Genomic DNA, 22,664 nt, shown 5'->3' with positions numbered 1-22,664 from the left:
CAAGGATGTCAAACCCCCAGATGGTGTTACGATTTATAAGGGAAACTACACCTGTTATGCCAATTATGATGGAATTGGTAAGTTCTTGGGTAACTTCTCCAAAGGATATTGTGCCACCAACAGAACTGTCCCTATGTACCTATTACAATTCCATACTAGGTCATTAGGAGATATTTACTGGTTGTGTGGGGATTTACAGCTAAGATCCAGAATGGACAAGGAATGGTGGGGGGAGTGAACTCTGGCTAAAGCCATCATTCCCATACATATTATCTCTGACACACACCCTGACATACATGAGTCCATACACACACCAGCCAAGGTTAAGCGTGAAGCCCCAGTAAGAGGCAGTTTTGACCCCCACATTTACATTGATGCCATTGGGGTGCCTAGGGGGGTGCCTAATGAATTTAAAGCAAGAGACGAAGTTGCTGCGGGGTTTGAATCACTTTTTACCATAGTTACTGCAAACAAGAATTTAAATTGGATAAATTACATTTATTATAACCAACAACGCTTTGTCAACTACACCAGAGATGCCCTCCAGGGTTTAGCTGAACAATTGCAGGCCACATCCCAGATGTCCTTTCAGAACAGAATGGCCTTAGACATGATTCTAGCTGAGAAGGGGGGCGTATGTAAAATACTGCCCGACACCATGACCTGTTGTACCTACATCCCAGAAAACACAGGTCCTAATGGTAAAGTCACCATGGCCATAGAGAAGTTAAATAAGCTCTCTGAAGAGTTAAAGAGGAATTCTGGGGTGAAAGATCCCTGGGAAAGGTGGTTTGGTTGGATGACAGGGTGGCAAAAAGCTTTAATTCACATTGGTATGGCATTACTAATTTTTCTTTTTATTCTCGCTCTTCTCGTTTGTTGTGTCCTCCCCTGTCTGAGAAAATTCCTACAGAAGACTGCAGACCAAGCGGCACCAACTTTTGCACATCTGACAGTTGATAACCAAGATTTCCAAGATTTCAACTCACCCTGTATACCGCTGCAAACTATCCCTTTTACTGATAAAGTGCAAGAGTTTTAGGTAGGGACCCAGCTTAGGGACAGCGTCCGTCTCTATGGATTGACTGCCGTGCGGAGATGTGGTGGGCAAGCCACCGCGGGATACCAGCGGAGTGAAGAAAGTTCCTGACCGTATTGACGGATGAGCTGCAGCCTATTAGGGACAGGAAGGGACAGAATTGCACTTTGCAATAACACCTAGCTAGCGGTCATGGGGTTTTTGTGCCTTTGGGCTAACACGTCTTCTGGTATTAACAAATAAAGTTTATCTTTTTAGTGCCTAACATTTCATAGGGGGGACTGATATAGAATTATTAAAACCTATATTACATTTCTCATTAACTCCATTAACTTCATTATATGACAGATTTTCCTAACAGCATTTAGAATATTAGAAAGAGAATGTATTTTCTAGAAGGATATGACTAACACCGGAATTGTCAAGTTCCTGTAATATGAAACAAAGTATACCATAGTTAGATCATGAGAAACTGCACTAATGAAATGTCCATTCACTAAAAAGCCTTGAACCTGACCTCGAATCTAACATCACTAACTACTCAAAATGGCGCCTAAAGCCCCCCTCCCATCGAGTAAAACCTCGTGCTAGCAAGATGGCGCCTGAACCATCGTGTCCACACCCGTGTCCAAGATGACGCCACCTCTCGGTGGGAGGATGCTTAGCCAGCCACTTAGTACTTAAGCCAATTAATAATATTGATGGGTGGATATTGACATAGCCACTTAACATCTAACCCAATTAATGATGTTTATTTGTTGTTATCTTGATACTCAATGATGATGTAATATTGCTCTTATAAGGGTCTGCGAGCCCGCTTTTTAACCAGATGCCATTAAATTTTCTCGAAGTTCTTTTAACCTGAACTCCATGTGTCAGTGTGAATTTACTTCTGCGTATACGCAATTTAATCATCTCAGATTTGGACAGGAACAGATAGTCCTTCAAACATATTTGTTTGCTTAAAATAATCTATATCAATAATGTTTATTACAGTATAAAGTGTAATAATATTATATATAGTATAAGGTGTAATAATAATATGTATTATAGTATAAGGTGTAATAATAATGTTTATTACAGTATAAGGTGTAATAATAATATAATAGTATAATAAGGTGTAATAATAATGTTCATTACAGTATAAGGTGCAATAATATTTATTATAGTATAAGGTGTAATAATAATATTTATTATAGTATAAGGTGTAATAATAATGTTTATTACAGTATAAGGTGTAATAATAATATTATATATAGTATAATGTGTAATAATATTTATTATAGTATAAGGTGTAATAATAATAGTTATTATAGTATAAGGGGTAATAACAATATTATATATAGTGTAAGGGGTAATAATGATGTTTATTATAGTATAAGGTGTAATAATGTTTAATATGGAATAAGGTGTAATAATAATAGTTATTATAGTATAAGGGGTAATAACAATATTATATATAGTGTAAGGGGTAATAATGATGTTTATTATAGTATAAGGTGTAATAACGTTTATTATAGTATAGGGTGTAATAATAATAGTTATTATAGTATAAGGTGTAATATTGTTTATTATAGTATAAGGGGTAATAATAATATTATATATAGCATATGGGGTAATAATGTTTATTATAGTATAAGGTGTAATATTGTTTATTATAGTATAAGGGGTAATAATAATATTATATATAGTATATGGGGTAATAATGTTTATTATGGTATAAGGTGTAATAATAATAGTTATTATAGTACAAGGTGTAATAATAATAGTTATGATATTATAAGGTGTAATAATGATGTTTATTATAGTATAAGGTGTAATAATGTTTATTATAGTATAGGGTGTAATAATAATAGTTATTATAGTATAAGGGGTAATATTGTTTATTATAGTATAAGGGGTAATAATAATATATATATTATAAGGTGTAATAATGATGTTTATTATAGTATAAGGTGTAATAATGTTTAATATAGTATAGGGTGTAATAATAATAGTTATTATAGTATAAGGGGTAATATTGTTTATTATAGTATAAGGGGTAATAATAATATATATATTATAAGGTGTAATAATGATGTTTATTATAGTATAAGGTGTAATAATGTTTATTATAGTATAGGGTGTAATAATAATAGTTATTATAGTATAAGGGGTAATATTGTTTATTATAGTATAAGGGGTAATAATAATATATATATTATAAGGTGTAATAATGATGTTTATTATAGTATAAGGTGTAATAATGTTTATTATAGTATAGGGTGTAATAATAATAGTTATTATAGTATAAGGTGTAATAATGTTTATTATAGTATAGGGTGTAATAATAATAGTTATTATAGTATAAGGGGTAATATTGTTTATTATAGTATAAGGGGTAATAATAATAGTTATTATATTATAAGGTGTAATAATGATGTTTATTATAGTATGAGGTGTAATATATTAGGATAGCACGTGGCTGTGGGCTCTAGCTGAGCTCAGACTCCTCCCCCAATGGGCGTGGTTGTTATTAGTCAGTGTAGCCGCTCGGCCAATCAGACGCGGAGCTGGTTGCTGTGGTTACAGCGTAATTGAAACAAAGTTTCCCCGGAAAGAACGCGCAGCCGGTGATCGAGGCCGCCCGGACCCTATATACCCCGAGCGGGGCAACTACCGGACAGGTAACCATGGCAACTACCCCTGACTGACAGGTAACCCTATATACCCCGAGCGGGCAACTACCGGACAGGTAACCATGGCAACTACCCCTGACTGACAGGTAACCATGGCAACTACCCCTGACTGACAGACAACCCTGGGCTCATTATATTCCCCCTCACCTCACAGGTAACCATGGATACTGCCCTGGGCTCATTATATACCCCCTCACCTCACAGGTAACCATGGATACTGCCCTGGGCTCAATATATACCCCTCACCTCACAGGTAGCCATGGATACTGCCCTGGGCTCATTATATTCCCCCTCACCTTACAGGTAACCATGGATACTGCCCTGGGCTCATTATATACCCCCTCACCTTACAGGTAACCATGGATACTGCCCTGGGCTCATTATATTCCTCCCTCACCTTACAGGTAACCATGGATACTGCCCTGGGATCATTATATACCCCTCATCTCACAGGTAACCATGGATACTGCCCTGGGCTCATTATATACCCCCTCACCTCACAGGTAACCATGGATACTGCCCTGGGCTCATTATATACCCCCTCACCTCACAGGTAACCATGGATACTGCCCTGGGCTCATTATATAACCCCTCACCTCACAGTTATTCATTGATACTGCCCTGTGCTCATTATATACCCCTCACCTCAAAGGTAACCATGGATACTGCCCTGGGCTCGTTACGTACCCCCTCACCTCACAGGTAACCATGGATACTGCCCTGGGATCATTATATACCCTCTCACCTCACAGGTAGCCATGGATACTGCCCTGTGCTCATTATATACCCCTCACCTCAAAGGTAACCATGGATACTGCCCTGGGCTCGTTACGTACCCCCTCACCTCACAGGTAACCATGGATACTGCCCTGGGATCATTATATACCCCTAAGCTCCCAGATAACCATGGATACTGCCCTGGGCTCATTATATACCCTCTCATCTCACAGGTAACCATGGATACTGCCCTGGGCTCCTTACATACCCCTCACAGGTAACCATAGATACTGCCCTGGGATCATTATATACCCCTAAGCTCACATTTAACCATGGATACTGCCCTGGGCTCCTTACATACCCCTCACCTCACAGGTAACCATGGATACTTCCCTGGGCTCATTATATACCCCCTCACCTCACAGGTAACCATGGATATTGCCCTGGGCTCATTATATACCCCTCACCTCACAGGTAAGCATGGATACTGCCCTGGGATCATTATATACCCCCTCACCTCACAGGTAAGCATGGATACTGCCCTGGGCTCATTATATTCCCCCTCACCTTACAGGTAATCATGGATACTGCCCTGGGCTCATTATATTCCCCCTCACCTTACAGGTAACCATGGATACTGCCCTGGGATCATTATATACCCCTCATCTCACAGGTAACCATGGATACTGCCCTGGGCTCATTATATACCCCCTCACCTCACAGGTAACCATGGATACTGCCCTGGGCTCATTATACCCCCCCTCACCTTACAGGTAACCATGGATACTGCCCTGGGCTCATTATATTCCCCCTCACCTTACAGGTAACCATTGATACTGCCCTGGGATCATTATATACCCCCTCACCTCACAGGTAACCATGGATATTGCCCTGGGCTCATTATATACCCCCTCACCTCACAGGTAACCATGGATATTGCCCTGGGCTCATTATATACCCTCTCACCTCACAGGTAGCCATGGATATTGCCCTGGGCTCATTATATAACCCCTCACCTCACAGGTAACCATGGATATTGCCCTGGGCTCATTATATACCCTCTCACCTCACAGGTAACCATGGATACTGCCTTGGGCTCATTATATACCCTCTCACCTCACAGGAAACCATGGATACTGCCCTGGGATCATTATATACCCCCTCACCTCACAGGTAACCATGGATACTGGCCATGGCTCATTATATACCCTCTCACCTCACAGGTAACCATGGATATTGCCCTGGGCTCATTATATACCCCTCACCTCACAGGTAACCATGGATACTGCCCTGGGCTCCTTACATACCCCTCACCTCACAGGTAACCCTGGATACTGCCCTGGGATCATTATATACCCCTAAGCTCACAGGTAACCATGGATACTGCCCTGGGCTCCTTACATACACCTCACAGGTAACCATGGATACTGCCCTGGGCTCATTATATACCCTCTCACCTTACAGGTAACCATGAATACTGCCTTGGGCTCATTATATACCCCCTCACCTCACAGGAAACCATGGATACTGCTCTGGGCTCATTATATTCCCCCTCACCTTACAGGTAGCCATGGATACTGCCCTGGGATCATTATATACCCCCTCACCTCACAGGTAACCATGGATACTGGCCATGGCTCATTATATACCCTCTCACCTCACAGGTAACCATGGATATTGCCCTGGGCTCATTATATACCCCTCACCTCACATGTAACCATGGATACTGCCCTGGGCTCCTTACATACCCCTCACCTCACAGGTAACCATGGATACTGCCCTGGGATCATTATATACCCCTAAGCTCACAGGTAACCATGGATACTGCCCTGGGCTCCTTACATACACCTCACAGGTAACCATGGATACTGCCCTGGGCTCATTATATACCCCCTCACCTCACAGGTAACCATGGATATTGCCCTGGGCTCATTAAATACCCCTCACATCACAGGTAAGCATGGATACTGCCTTGGGATCATTATATACCCCCTCACCTCACAGGTAACCATGGATACTGGCCATGGCTCATTATATACCCCCTCACCTTACAGGTAACCATGGATACTGCCCTGGGCTCATTATATACCCCCTCACCTCACAGGTAAACATGGATACTGCCCTGGGATCATTTTATACCCCTCACCTCACAGGTAACCATGGATACTGCCCTGGGCTCCTTATATACCCCCTCACCTCACAGGTAACCATGGATACGGCCCTTGGCTCATTATATTCCCCCTCACCTCACAGGTAACCATGGATACTGCCCTGGGCTCATTATATACCCCTCACCTCACAGGTAACCATGGATACTGCCCTGGGCTCATTATATACCCCTCACCTCACAGGTAACCATGGATACTGCCCTGGGCTTATTATATACCCCTCACCTCACAGGTAACCATGGATACTGCCCTGGGCTCGTTACATACCCCCTTTACAGGTAACCATTGATACTGCCCTGGGCTCATTATATACCCCTAATATCACAGGTAACCATGGATACTACCCTGGGCTCGTTACATACCCCCTCACAGTTATTCATTGATACTGCCCTGTGCTCATTATATACCCCTCACCTCAAAGGTAACCATGGATACTGCCCTGGGCTCGTTACATACCCCCTCACCTCACAGGTAACCATGGATACTGCCCTGGGATCATTATATACCCCTAAGTTCACAGGTAACCATGGATACTGCCCTGGGCTCATGATATACCCTCTCACCTCACAGGTAACCATGGATATTGCCCTGGGCTCATTATATACCCCTCACCTCACAGGTAACCATGGATACTGCCCTGGGCTCCTTACATACCCCTCACCTCACAGGTAACCATGGATACTGCCCTGGGATCATTATATACCCCCTCACCTCACAGGTAACCATGGATATTGCCCTGGGCTCATTATATACCCCTCACCTCACAGGTAAGCATGGATACTGCCCTGGGATCATTATATACCCCCTCACCTCACAGGTAACCATGGATACTGGCCATGGCTCATTATATACCCCCTCACCTTACAGGTAACCATGGATACTGCCCTGGGCTCATTATATACCCCCTCACCTCACAGGTAACCATGGATACTGCCCTGGGCTCCTTATATACCCCCTCACCTCACAGGTAACCATGGATACTGCCCTGGGCTCATTATATTCCCCCTCACCTCACAGGTAACCATGGATACTGCCCTGGGCTCATTATATACCCCTCACCTCACAGGTAACCATGGATACTGCCCTGGGCTCAATATATACCCCTCACCTCACAGGTAACCATGGATACTGCCCTGGGCTTATTATATACCCCTCACCTCACAGGTAACCATGGATACTGCCCTGGGCTCGTTACATACCCCCTTTACAGGTAACCATTGATACTGCCCTGGGCTCATTATATACCCCTAATATCACAAGTAACCATGGATACTGCCCTGGGCTCGTTACATACCCCCTCACAGTTATTCGTTGATACTGCCCTGGGCTCATTATATACCCCTCACCTCAAAGGTAACCATGGATACTGCCCTGGGCTTGTTACATACCCCCTCACCTCACAGGTAACCATGGATACTGCCCTGGGCTCGTTACATACCCCCTCACAGTTTTTCATTGATACTGCCCTGGGCTCATTATATACCCCTCACCTCAAAGGTAACCATGGATACTGCCCTGGGCTCGTTACATACCCCCTCACCTCACAGGTAACCATGGATACTGCCCTGGGCACGTTACATACCCCCTTTACAGGTAACCATTGATACTGCCCTGGGCTCATTATATACCCCTAATCTCACAGGTAACCATGGATACTGCCCTGGGCTCGTTACATACCCCCTCACAGTTATTCATTGATACTGCCCTGGGCTCATTATAAACCCCTCACCTCAAAGGTAACCATGGCTACTGCCCTGGGTTCGTTACATACCCCCTTACCTCACAGGTAACCATGGATACTGCCCTGGGCTCACTATATAAAGATGATGGGAGTGGGCATGTTGTTACAAATCAACATGGTGCAATAGTTCGTATTTTGATTTCATAAACTGTTTCACAGTTAATGTGTGTAACTAGAAAACACTCTCTAAAATTATCGTGGAGAGATAGAAACAAAATATCCAAATACGGTAATATTGGACTAGAATAGGCAGTGTTTTAAAAAGAAATGTTAATAAATCAATTCAGTCCGTATGGATCTTACTATAATGCATTACTCTGAGTAAAATCTGAAACTCCTGCATTTGTATTACTGGAACCTGAGTTCTTCATGGCGCCATGTGATAGTTTGCCAGGTTTATCTTATTTCATTATTGCAAACTAGGAAACATTTTCCTTTAGATTTATAAAACCAGTGGTTAAATACAATGCCAACACTTATTCAGTGTTAAATCATAATTCTGTAGAGAAGTGACTACACTGCAGAATATTCAATTATTTTTTCCTATTAAACATTACTCGTTCAGTGCTAAATGAGGGGTTTACTAAACAGTGCTTTGAAAGTAGAGGTGCGCAGCGATTGCCCGAGTAGCCTTCTTCGATTCTATACATTTTCTAATCGCCATCATATGTTAACTCTGTTCATTTCACTGTCTAGTAAACCCTATAATAGGAAAACATGTGAACTATTTATTATATGACAGCATCCTTCCACCATATCCACGCACCTTGGGTCGGGCAGTGTTTGAAAACCGACAGTTAGTCTCTATGGTCTTCCCAGCTTCACTCCCAGCACAGATACAGGAAAAACCATAGAGACTAACTGTCGGTTTTCAAACAATGTCTGAGCCAAGGTGTATAAATATGGCGGAAGCATCCCTTCATATACTAAAGGTAGGGATCAGTTTTCTCATTATTTTACATACACTTCATTTAAAATAATCTATTTCCTTTCAAAACTTGATGAAATGATTATACTAACGACCACACGACAGTGTCTATGCTGTCATGTAGAAAAGGTATCAGCAGGAGTTAAATCCCCGTTGGTACCAAGGAGCCCCAGGTACCTTTCGATATCTTAGGGTTCCCTCTGTCAGCTTGGGCCACAATTAGAGCTCCCAGTGTGACAAGTGAGCGGCTCACAAAGTGGGCACTGCACATAGCCCTTTAAATCCTTTTTAAAAATTCCTTTATATATCGCTCAGCCTTGCTATTTCTGACTTTGCCGCTCAGCCGCAGTAATTTTAAAAATGTCAAAAGACCCTAGTGAGGACTCTGTGTTTGCCCCCTACTCCTGCCCCTCTGCCATTTTGCCAGTTGTCCAGCGCCAATCTCTGTGTGATGAGCTGCAGCATGAGAGTTAGCTCTCGCTTCCACCCTGCAATCACACTACATAGACAAAGCCCTGTGCACTGTGTGAGCTGGGAAATCCCTCAGAGGTGGGATTAGGGTATGATTTTAGAGGCAGCATTAGGAGAAGGATTATGGGTTGGATAATGAGTAGGAAAGGGGGAAATTGTGGTAGAATGAACGCTTGGCAAAAGTCACAAACGCCCTGGTCTATAAGGGGTTAAAAATAGTTTGGAGATTACAGTTGTCCATTAAATGATATTTTGCATCAATATGTGCTGACTCTCACCATGTACAAATATGCCCTACTCTGTATATTTGTTATATATTTCACCTCTTTACTAGCACATGGTTCATTTCCATTAAAGGACCACTATGGGCACCCAGACCACTTCAGCTCAATTAAGTGGTCTGGGTGCCAGGAACCCAGGTTTTAACCCTGCAGCTAAAAACATAACAGTTTCAGAGAAATTACTCTGTTTACACTACAGGGTTAATCCAGCCTCTATTGGCTATCTACCTGAGTAATGCTTTCCTATGGGCGGGATTGAATGCTCGCGCACCTCTGGCCGCGCATTTGGCTCCACTCGGAAGCTGACGTCAATTGAAAAGGAGAGGTCACCAGCGCCGAGGGAGCCCGGCGCTGGATTAAGGTTAGCAAATAAATGGTTAATTAACCATTTATTCGCCGCGGATGACTAAATGGTGACTAGGGCTAGGGCTCGATAGCGATAGTGTTCCTTTAATGCTGTATTTGGTAACCAAGTGTTAGACATTAGGAGGTGAGTCCAATGTAATCCAATCTATATGCCAGTCTGCTGGCCTTAGCTATAAAGACAATGAAACCGTTTCTTTTCAAACAGCAGTAACTGTGACTGACTTAAATATGAGCAACTTGGTATGTGCTCAAAGCTACCAGGACATAAACACAAGCTTACTGTGACTTTAAACAGCAATTCTTATACCGAGAGGGACAGACACATTGCTAACACACGGCAAACATTGTAACTGAAAAATGCATATTGCTACCATTATCAGGTGTTTATAAACAGTTCTTTGTTATTGTAATGTTAACATACTGCTAGTTACGCCAGCTCTCACCTCAGGTTCAGCAGTTTATTCTAAAACGGAGGCCTGTACATAAATGAATGTTCTCTGCCTGTGTAGCCATTAATGTCACAGAGTCAGAGAGCCAGATAAGGACTGACAATCTGTTGCTGTATTTCCGTACTTTTCAGCTGTTGTTTTAAATTTAAGTACATTTGTATTTTTCTTTCATTCTTTGTCCAGGGCATATAATGAATTCCCAGATAATGAATTCTGGAAACTTTACTGGATTGCGCCCCCAAACACGGGGAATCAGCATTTCTGGCCGTCCACACTCATTTCCAAACAAATATCTATCACGGACTAGTAGCGCATCCTCCTTGAAGTCTTCCCTAGGTATGTTTATTTTGTATTATGGGATGTGGACACTCTTCTCTCTTTAATGAATGATTCTCCATGGCCTTTGATTCAACAAAAGAAAATGAACATCCACATAGATTTGTCCAGACAGGGTGTAAGGTCTAAGTATGGGGTTACATCCACAGCCAGGGCAAAGCACAAGGTCTGGGCTCCCCACCCCTCCCCCTCCCTCCCGGGCCCGCCCACGCCCTACCTAGTCCGCTGACAATGATGCGGGACTGAATGTGGTGTGTATAGTGGAAGTGAATTAGAATGTGTGTAATGGATGTAGTGTTTGTGTGCATTAGATACTGTTTGTGCAGTGAATGCAGAGTGTGTTAGTGTAGCGGATGCAGTGTGTATAGTGAACGCAGAGTGTGTTTGAGTAGTGGATGTAGTGTGTGTACAGTGATGTAGTGTGTGTTTGTGTAGTGGATGTAGTGTTTGTATGTACTAGATGAAATGTGTTTAGTGGATGCAGTGTCTGTAGTTGATGTAGTGTGTGTATTAGACGCAGTGTCTGTGTATAGTGAATGCAGAGTGTTTCAATTTGTGGTGGATGTAGTGTGTGTACTGTGAATACAGGATGTTTGTGTCGTGGATGCTGTGTGTACAGTTAATGCAGAGTGTGTGTCAGTATAGTGAATCCAGAGTGTGTGCATAGTTTAGTGAATGCAGAGTGTGTGTTAGTGTGTAATGAATGCATAGTGTGTGTTAATGTGTAATGAATGCAGAGTGTGTTAGTGTGTAGTGAATGCAGAGTTTGTCAGTGTAATGAATGTAGTGTGTGTGTTAGTGCAGTGAATGCAGAGTGTTTGTAAATGTGTAGTGAATGCAGAGTGTGTGTTAATGTGTAGTGAATGCAGAGGGTGTTTTAGTGTGTAGCGGATGCAGAGTGTGTGTTAGTGTAGTGAATGCAGAGTGTTTGAGTAGTGGATGTAGTGTGTGTACAGTGATGTAGTGTGTGTTTGTGTAGTGGATGTAGTGTTTGTATGTACTAGATGAAATGTGTTTAGTGGATGCAGTGTCTGTAGTGGATGAAGTGTGTGTATTAGACACTGTCTGTGTATAGTGAATGCAGAATGTTTCAATTTGTGGTGGATGTAGTGTGTGTACTGTGAATACAGGATGTTTGTGTAGTGGATGCTGTGTGTACAGTTTATGCAGAGTGTTTGTTAGTGTAGTGAATGCAGAGTGTGTGTCAGTATAGTGAATCCAGAGTGTGTGCATAGTTTAGTGAATGCAGAGTGTGTGTTAGTGTGTAATAAATGCAGAGTGTGTGTTAGGGTGTAGTGAATGCAGAGTGTGTCAGTGTAATGAATGTAGTGTGTGTGTGAATTTGTAGTGAATGCAGAGAGTGTGTTAGTGTAGTGAATGCAGAGAGTGTGTTAGTGTAGTGAATGCAGAGAGTGTGTTAGTGTAGTGAATGCAGAGTGTTAATGTGTAGTGAATGCAGAGAGTGTGTTAGTGTGTAGCGGATGCAGAGTGTGTGTTAGTGTAGTGAATGCAGAGTGTGTTAGTGTGTAGTGGATGCAGAGTGTGTGTTAGTGTAGTGAATGCAGAGTGTGGTAATTTGTAGCGAATGCAGAGTGTGTGTCAGTATAGGGGATGCAGTGAGTGTGTTAGTGTGTAGTGTATGCAGAGTGCATGTTGTATTAGTGAATGCAGTGTGTGTATTGTATTAGTGTATGCAGTGTGTGTTGTATTAGTGTATGCAGTGTGTGTGTTTGTGTATGCGGTGTGTGTTGTATTAGTGTATGCAGTGTGTTGTGTCAGTGTATGCAGTGTGTGCTGTGTTAGTCTATGCAGTGTGTGTGTGTTGTGTTAGTGTATGCAGTGTGTGTGTGTTGTGTTAGTGTATGTAGTGTGTGTGTTGTGTCAGTGTATGTAGTGTGTGTGTGTGTGTTAGTGTATGTAGTGTGTGTGTGTGTTAGTGTGTGTGTGTGTGTTAGTGTATGTAGTGTGTGTGTGTTAGTGTATGTAGTGTGTGTGTGTGTTGTGTCAGTGTATGTAGTGTGTGTGTGTGTTTGTTCTGTCAGTGTATGTAGTGTGTGTTGTGTCAGTGTATGTAGTGTGTGTGTGTGTTGTGTCAGTGTATGTAGTGTGTGTTGTGTCAGTGTATGTAGTGTGTGTGTGTGTGTGTGTGTGTGTCAGTGTGTGTGTGTGTGTGTGTGTTGTGTCAGTGTATGTAGTGTGTGTGTTGTGTCAGTGTATGTAGTGTGTGTGTGTGTGTGTTGTGTCAGTGTATGGTGTGTGTGTGTGTGTTGTGTCAGTGTATGTAGTGTGTGTGTGTGTGTGTGTGTGTGTGTGTGTGTTGTGTCAGTGTATGTAGTGTGTGTGTGTGTGTGTGTGTTGTGTCAGTGTATGTAGTGTGTGTGTGTGTATGTAGTGTGTGTGTGTGTGTGTTGTGTCAGTGTATGTAGTGTGTGTGTGTAAATGTCCAATGAGGAGGGGGAGGGGGGGCATTTTAACATTATTTAAAAAAAAAAAAAAATTATTAATTAATTAAATTGTTTCTCCCCCCTCCCTGCTTACCTGTGTCTAGGGAGGGGGGAGATTCCATCCCCGGTGGTCCGGTGGCATGGTGGGGCCCCCCGGCGTCCTGTTACCGCAGAGGGGGCCCAGGCAGCACACAGCTTCTCCTCTTCTCTCCTCCAATAACTCTCGCGAGACCCGCGGAGCGTTGCCATGGCAACCGGGTCTCGCGAGAGTTATTAGCAAAGAGGAGAAGAGAAGCTGTGTGCTGCCTGGGCCCCCTCTGCGGTAACAGGGAGCCGGGGGCCCGCGGCTGCACACATAGATAGCGATATTCGCTATCTATGTGTGCAGAGAAAGAAAGTGGGGCCCGAGCAGTCCGGGCCCCCCAGGGCCGCCGGGCCCATGACAACTGTCACGGTTGTCACCCCCTGATGGCGGCCCTGTCCACAGCTGCTCTTTTATCGCACTGACCATTAACCATAAGTACTGTTAAAGCCTCTTAATGAGTTGTGTGCATCATGGAATGGCCTAGCCACCAATAGCAGCATTCGTAGGAGCAATGGAATGGCTTGCCGGATAGCTGTGGAGAGCAAGTGCCCTCTTTTGTTACTTCACTGAAGGCAAGGGACTTGTAGTGTCTCCTGTTTATAGCAATATGTCTTGCTGAAATGTAGATATCATCATTCGGGATTGGCCTTAATTGGGACCTAAACAAAAATCAAAGGAGCCCTTTTTGAATGTATTTTTTCCCTGCCCCAGTCGGTGTCTGGTGACACTGATCTTCATGATCCATTGTTGGGTTTTAGATAGCTTCACGTGCCTTGCTCCCTGTAAGAATGAATGAAAGAGCTATGAATAAGACCATTTGTAACATTACCTTACAGATAGTGACTGCTGAGGGACCCGGAGGGACTTATCAAACACTTTGTGGACTCAATTCACAAAAAAAGTCCTTGTTATTCTTGTTAAGTGCTCATTCATTGTTTATCACGTTCTCTTCCAGGTTCCACGGTGATCTCTGTCCCAAATCCCCATCTGTCCTCAGCTGACATTGAACAGATAATATACCAAAGAGTTAATGAGCTTGGGGAAGATTTGAGAAATGCTTTTACTGCATTGGATGCTGATCAGAATTTCACTGTGACCAAAGGAGAGTTCTACAGGGTTCTTCAACATTTAATTTTACCCCTAACTCCACCCCAATTTGATGGTCTACTAGCAAGGGTAAGCTTCATCAGTGTTTGCATTGTAAGGGGGTAAATTAATTGTATCTCTAAATTGTGTCATTATTTTAGAATTTTCACTGGAGCATGTGTTATCAGCAGCAATCAGTCAATTTAAATAACTTTATTTGATATTTCAGTAGGCTGATCCTGTGGATTTAGACCCACAAGTTCAGTTGGAATGTTGGGCGATCACTGCATTCAGACTAACCTCGGCATCCCCTTTATATCACACAGTGCTTTGCACTGGGAGATAATTTGGTTTCAATAATGTGTTTTTTGAAGCAGTTTTAGTGGCATCTAACACTGGAATGGTTTCTATATTCTTGGTGAGTCCATAACTTCTGTCAAAGATTACAGTCATTATTTTTTAGATTTAACTTTCACTTTCAATGTATTCACTGTAAGGGATTTCACTTTTATATATTAAACTTACGTGTCATTTGTTGCCATAAATTGTTGTCAGGCAGACTCCATTTTGTTCATTCAGATTTGACAGCAAAATATCCTTTCTTTGATGTACACATCTTGAAATAGATTCCGATGTACGACAATGGAGCGATTCCATATCTTGCATTCCTAGAAAAATTCCACCGTGTTGGCACCAGCCACGGAAAGAACGTGAAGAGGAGGTAGGAATTAATGTGATGTTCATTTCAATGCAGCGTTGAAAAACGTGCGACGTCCCAATTTTACACATTTTTTGATGCTAAAGGTTTGCAATACATTTGAATTTCACCTTTTTATCCCAGAGCAAAATTTGGAGGGATCCCCAGAAAGCATAAAATAAACTTTTACAAGTACTTGTCGATGCCACGCCTGGTGTGATGTAATTGATGTTACTATTTAGAACCTGCATATAAATCAGGCATTTTATTTGCTTAAATCTTTATTTGCATTAATTACACCAGGGGTTTTTAACTTATAGGGATGACACCAAAATGTCTGCTAGCATCAACCCGTCACAATTCCAATTATTTATAGTACACTAACATATTCTGTAGTGCTGTACAATACATGAACCAAGACAAACAATTAATCTGACAGAACATGTTTGACATACAGGAACAGTAGGTAAGGAGAGTCCTCCCAAAACAAGCTTATAATCGAAAAGAATGAGGGGCATCATGTGACCCCAGCCACGTGCATTAGGTCCAGAAGAGAACACACTGAATTATTCAGGATAAAAAAGCAAGGAAACTCATTATATAGCGTGCAGATGCAAAAAATGCACTATATCAGGTAGGTTGTATTATATAGTCACCCTGAGTATTCCAATCTGTCATGCATTCAGCTGGCATCGCCGCTGCATTCGGCCAACACTGATTGCTAGTACATTTGTTCCCAGCTTTCAGCTGACACCACAAGCATGCGCACTGGTTCCCAGCATTCTGCCGACACGGAAAGCTTGCGTGCCGCTCCTCATTACATGCACACTCAGAGGCATGCACACTGACGTTGAACATTTCTATAACGCCAGTACTGATGCGGAACGCTGCCATTCTAATAAATTTATAGTGAAGCTTAAATATTAGTGATTAGTAATATAACACCTATCCCCCATTATGACACACATAGTACATAACTGTTCCCCAGCCAAGCCACTCAGTGTTTACCTGAGGCTATATTAGGTCGTCTCTGACCTCACATCCTTGCCCTCTCGTGGTCTTAGTTGCCTGAGTTTGCGTTCTAGTGTGTATTGTGTTTTTTGGCTTTGACTTGGCCCTGTAATATCATCTATTCTTTCCTCTGGAATCTTTCACCCCGGCTCAGTATACTCAGTTAATCTACTCTGTCTAATCCTTGACCCCTAGCTCAGTATACTCAATTATTCTACTCTGTCCAATCCTTAACCCCGGCTCAGTATACTCAATTATTCTACTCTGTCCAATTCTTGACCTTGGCTCAGTATACTTAATTACTCTGCTCTGTCCAATTCTTGACCTTGGCTCAGTATACTTAATTACTCTGCTCTGTCCAATTCTTGACCTTGGCTCAGTATATTTAATTACTCTGCTCTGTCCAATTCTTGACCTTGGCTCGGTATACTCAATTATTCTACTCTGTCCAATTCTTGACCTTGGCTCAGTATACTTAATTATTCTACTCTATCCAATTCTTGACCTTGGCCTGTTTCTCGTTATCCTTGTGTTCTTTCTGGACTGTATCTTATACTCTTTACGTTGGTCAGATAAGAGCAGAATCTGACCCAACATGGCTGCAGAGCGAGATAAAAAAATCAACATATATCATTTTAAAAATATATAATGAAGTTCCTTTAAATGTAATAAACGTTTAACAAATGAAAAGTGAATATTTGATGACAGTTGCCCTTTAAGGTGGCACGATGTTTGGCATGGTAGGGGGTGCTTATGGAAACAGTATGTAAGTATTACTGGTTGAATGAATAACTGATGTTTAACACTTCTAGTGTCAATTCAATGCCAAGTAAACACAAATTGTCTGCAATGTTTATTTGTGTGTATTATGTCAGGGTTACAGTGTATATTAGCACACACGCTGTGAAAGGCAAACAATATACTCCTGTGGATGAGGATTGGGAGCTTAGCAACTGAGACATTTCTGTCTGTTTAAAGTAACCTTTTATGTAGAGACCGTTTTATGCTTTGCACAACAAAAGCCTTCTGTTAATAAAGCCAAGAGAGAAGTAATACCTGTTTAATGAAACGTTTTACTCCTTTATTTAAACATGACCATTGAGCACTTACCGGTTATGTTTGGTTTCTAATTAAGAACAAAGTGTCATATACTGCACTCTCTCCCCATTATCAGCTGTCATGTCTCTCTTAGCGTTATTTAATGGAGACATTAGAAAGAAGTTAGGTGTCACCTACCTGCCTGCTGGCACAGCCCAGTAAATCTACCGGTATGCCGTGACTAAGGGATTTCACCAGGGCTGAAACGTTGTAGGTTGTGCCGGCTCTTAGTTTGTCATGTACTCTCTGTTTATATGTCATTGCTGATTCAATATACTTACCATGTACCCTCCTCACGTATGGCTGCAATCACAGAAAAACGACATGTAGATAACCCAAGACCTGTTTCTGGTGTACCATATATTACTCGTATCTGGTGCAATGTTCAAATAAATATGGAGTCAATCATACCCCCCTGGACACAGTTAATCTGGCATTAGATATTTCAGAGATATCACCCATATTTTATAAAATGATTGCAGGAAGTCCCATTTGTCGGTGATTATTACTGTGGACGATTGAGGGGGGGAATCAGACATTTTATGCAAAAATTGCAGAGATTTGACAATCTGGGAATGCAGTTACTTTTCCCTAAAATGTACAATTCCTTCAGCTATTCCCCACCGGTCCCAGGCTGGGGGGTATGCCATTAATTGGAACAAATATATGTTTTTGGTTTATTTCAGGTACAGCGCTTCACAAGTGACCCAGGCAATGACCCTGAGTGAATTGGAGACACAGCTGAAAACTGCGGTATGTTATCATCTTTTATATCCGTGCATGATGTCAAAGCTGAGATCATCTCATTGTAATTTCACACTACCGTGCTTTGTTGAATGTAAAAAGTCAGGTTTCTTAACCGAAGTGAGAATTGAACGTGAATTTCAAATTTAAAAGGACACTATAATCACCAAAACAACTTTAACTGTGTAGATCATGACCCTTAAGTTCCACTGCTCAATTGTCTGCCATTTAGGAGTTAAATCATGTTTCTGTTCATGCAGCCCTATCCACACCTCCCCTGGCTGTGACCCACACAGCCTGCATGAAATTTTTTTTTTTTTTTTTTCAAGCAATTGTAACTTACTTTAAAAGTTTTTATCTCCTGCTCTGTAAATTGAGCTTTATATTTAATTTCTTTTTTTTATTGAAATGATTTTACATTCATATATACATGAAATTACTTTAGTTGACATTAATATAAAAAAGCATTTATTTAACACCTAAACTTACTTAACATACATAACAAACATTTATCAATTATTAGTTGGTATCTTTGTATATAGAGAAAGGGAAAAAAAAAAAAAGTTTGAGAGAAACTTGTTTTATCTAGTAATTCAAGGAGAATACATGTTTATTAAGCTATATCTTTAATCTTTTCTAGCCAATTATCCAGATGATATATGTATTTACAATTATTATTTGAGTATGCAACTCCTCTCTCCATTTCAAGCTGAAATAACAGTTGAACTATAAACTGTTTCATATCTGGCGTTGTTAATTGTTTCCAATTTTTTGCAATTAATATTTTCCCCGCTATAAAGGAGTGAATAGTCAGAATTAATTGATCCCTTGAATGTTTGCCCCAATTAATATGGAGCAGACCTGCTTCTGGACATTTTTTAACATTGATTTTTAAACATGACAAAAAAAGTAAGTTGATTCCCATAAAGGACATATCCTTGAACAACCCCACCAGATATGCAACATATAAAATCTCCAACACAGGGGGGAATTAGACGGAGATATTTTGGTCATCCTTGTTGGAACTAGGTACCATCTGTGCAAAACTTTAAACATTTTTTGGTAAATTGAGCTTTATAAGCTATTAACAGAGCAAGAGATAAGAAATTATAAATTAAACAGACTGTGCAATAAAGGAAGTGTTAACATAAGATCTCTCTTTACAGGAAGTGTTAAGGAAGGCTGTGCTAGTCACATGCAGGGAGGTGTGGCTATGGCTTTATAAATAAAGTGGTTTAACTCTTAAATGGCAGAGAATTGAACAGAGAGACTGCAGGGGCATGATTTATACAACAACACTGCTTCATAAAACTAAAGTTGTTTTGGTGACTATAGTGCCCCTTTAAGGTCAAAATAACCAAACTGGACATTTTCTTAAAGTCAGCTATGCTTCAGTATGTCTACTGTGGCCTTATTTTAAATACTTTAAATTCTCACTATGTAAATAATTTTTTTAATTCCTTAAGGACACAGCTTCAGAAGCTTGTCTTACGCTTAATGAGACAAGCAATTTTTGCATTTTCTTGCTGTTTGCGTTCAACTGCAATTTGCATCTACAAAATATTGCACCGACAAAAATTATATACTGTCTTTTTTTTTTTTTTTTTTAATTCTTTATTTTTGTTGTGCAGTTAGGTACATTGTAAAGACACGTGCCACAACAGCGTACAATTACATAGAAACAAAGATAAACTCAACATTGGCATGTAGAACTCGCACTGTTATAGGCATAATAAAAGAGGCAGGTAGATCTGAGCTATAGACTAATAGTGAACTTACAGGTTGTCATCAGCCTGACTTCATTACGCCTCTGAGTTGCCCGTGCAATTTAAACACACAGACGAAAGGAAATTGAAAATAAAAAAAAAAGGAAAACAGAAAGAAATAATACCAAAACAGAGCAGCAGAATGTTGTCAACATTTGTGTTCCTCAATAAGGTTGTGTCATATGAATTAATGTGTTAGGTTGTGGGTATTTATTGTGAGACTATGCCCTGTGTTGCCCCTGATAGATAATGCTATCTCAAATGATGCTCGTCGGTGGTTATAGTGGTAACTGTGGGTTCATCTATCTGGGTTGCTCGTCAGGATGTTGATATTTCCTCTGGCTAATGTCAGGTGTGGCAGACTGCTATTTATAGATTGAAAACGCTTAATTGGTAAAAGGTACGACTACTAAGATTAAGTTTTACGCCCCTCTGGATCAGGTCATGTCGAGCTTATAAGATGTGGCTGTGTGTTGTAATGAGAGGCGGGGGGTTAGCGTTGGCCTTGTAGTCTATGCGCCTGGGTGAATGTAGGCCGCCTTAGGTTAGGTAAGTATGTTATAAGCTTTGTAGTGACTATCATTGCCTCAGAGACAGGTATCGGTTTACAATAACAAATTAAACAATAACAAATTAAACATGGGTAAGGAGTGGATCAAACAAACTGTGCAAGGATTTGCTGGGTTTGGCTGGTAAGAGTCCTGTTATACTTCGGATCAAGGGAAAGTCTTAAGTGACTGATGCCGCGCCGGCACTAGCTGTCGCACCCTGTGGGACAAATGGGGTGATTTTGGTGGGGTCCCATCTGCGCGTTACTGCTGGGGCCTTCTCCGGTTCAGGAGGGCGCAGACCATCTCGTGTGAGGCCGAGTGCCCCCAGCAGGGGATCCGCCTCAGACAGTTCTCGTATGGAGTAGGTAGTTTCATCATGCGTGACCAGGAGGGTTTGGGGTGTCCGCCAGGTGTATCGGATGTTGCGGTTCCTGAGGAGGGCGGTTAAGGGCTGGAGCGTTCTCCTCCACTCCATCGTGCTCCCAGATATATCAGCATAAAATGTAAGTCCCATGTTCTCAAAGGAGTATTGGTTGGTGCCCTGAAGGGCCGCCATCACTGCCGCTTTGTCTTTCCCTTGAGGCCTCCGCTGGGGCCTTCCTCGGCTTCGGTATGCGGAACACACCATCCAGGGTGACGGTCCTGGCGTGCTTGGGAGTCAACAGCGCTGCCAGCAGTCGCCTCACCACATGAGGTAGTTCAGCCTCCGGGGTTTCCTCTGGTATTCCCCGTACTTTAAGGTTTTTACGCCGTCTTCGGTCCTCCAGGGCGGCAAACCTTTTCTCGGTGTTAGCTTGCTGGTTCTGGAGATCTCTCACCATGCTTTCCAGAGTCGCAATTTTCTGCGTCTGAGCATCCGAGGTGGTCTCCAGCGCGCCCAGCCGTCCTACTAGGCCTGTGATATCCGTGCGGAGGGAGGCCACGTCGGCCTGGAGAGTCTTTTGGAGGCCTGTGAGTAGGTCTTTCAGTGCCCCCATCGTGACCGGTTGGGAGTCTGGGCTCTGTGAGGGTCGTGGGACGGGTTCCCGGTGTGGTGTGGCTGCGGGTACCCCATACATCAGGTCCTCATCCGAGGATTCTGAGATTTCGTCCAGATAGTCGGCCATCTTGGGCCTTGCCGCCTCGTGTACTTGGCGCAGCATATCACCGATATCCATCCCCATCCGAGGTTTGTCGGGTTTCTGCTTTTTAGTTTTCCGTCCCATGTTTGCTGTGGTCGGAATCAGGGTAATTGTTCCGTGAAATGTGCGTTGTAATTGCGGTTTTAGCTTCAGATTGCCGGAGCTCAAAGAAAGTACGTCTGCTCGCTTCTGGCATCAGGCCACGCCCCCATATACTGTGTTTTAAAGGACAGAAAGGGCTTTAATTTTATGTAATATATATATATATATAAATGCTTATTTATTATTAAAAAAAATACAGAAAAATGCAACAAAAAAAAGAGAACTTGTGGGGTTTTTTTTACACAGTTTTTGCAATAATAATGCGTGCCTAATTAGTGCAGGTTAAAGAAAGTAATTAAAAATAAATTAATTTAGTTGTTCTGATTTACAGAATATATAATGTGTCTGGGATTTTAAGTTTTTTTTTGGTAGTTACAGGTCACAAGGAGTAAAATAAAGCGATTTTAGAATTTGGTATGTTTTTCTTTTAAGCTTAATAGCCATAAAATAAAACTAAATTGCCACACAAAAGTTATATATTTATATAAAGTAGACATCACAGGCTATTGTCCTAAGGTTGTTTTGACACTTTCTACGTAGCCAGGGCCGTCTTTAACGCGGGGCAAACGGGGCAGCTGCCCCGGGCCCTTTTACCTGTGGGGGCCCAAGGCAGCTGCCACGTGGGCCCCACTGCCCTTAACAACTTTCTCCCTCCAGCCCTCCACCCATGGGCCCCCAGTGCATGCTGATCTTGGGAACGCACACAGGGGCCCACCGGGTGGCCCATGCAGTAAGGGCCACCTGGTGGGCGTTTGTAAGCAGGGGCCCGGTCGCACTCTGTGGCC

The 22,664-nt window shown here is 42.1% G+C and overlaps 1 protein-coding gene across 2 annotated transcripts in view; it reads left to right on the top strand.

Moving 5' to 3' along the window:
- The first annotated feature begins 3,640 nt into the window (after positions 1 to 3,640).
- The window catches only part of EFCAB6 (EF-hand calcium binding domain 6), a 110,909-nt gene continuing 91,885 nt past the window's right edge, over positions 3,641 to 22,664 (top strand). Inside the window, exons 1-5 of one of the 2 annotated variants that reach the window (XM_063446717.1) lie at positions 3,641 to 3,705; positions 11,022 to 11,174; positions 14,659 to 14,879; positions 15,416 to 15,510; positions 18,288 to 18,348. In XM_063446717.1, coding sequence (XP_063302787.1) covers positions 11,030 to 11,174; positions 14,659 to 14,879; positions 15,416 to 15,510; positions 18,288 to 18,348 — 522 coding nt within the window. In that variant the 5' untranslated portion in view covers positions 3,641 to 3,705; positions 11,022 to 11,029. Of the gene's footprint in view, positions 3,706 to 11,021; positions 11,175 to 14,658; positions 14,880 to 15,415; positions 15,511 to 18,281; positions 18,349 to 22,664 lie in introns of both variants that reach the window. The other variant, XM_063446716.1, reaches the window with a different exon arrangement.

The sequence above is a fragment of the Pelobates fuscus genome, chromosome 3 (genome assembly GCF_036172605.1).
Source record: "Pelobates fuscus isolate aPelFus1 chromosome 3, aPelFus1.pri, whole genome shotgun sequence".
In the NCBI taxonomy this organism is placed as follows: domain Eukaryota; kingdom Metazoa; phylum Chordata; class Amphibia; order Anura; family Pelobatidae; genus Pelobates; species Pelobates fuscus.
Note: the sequence above shows the minus strand (reverse complement) of the source record. Positions and strands in the feature narration are given on the sequence as shown.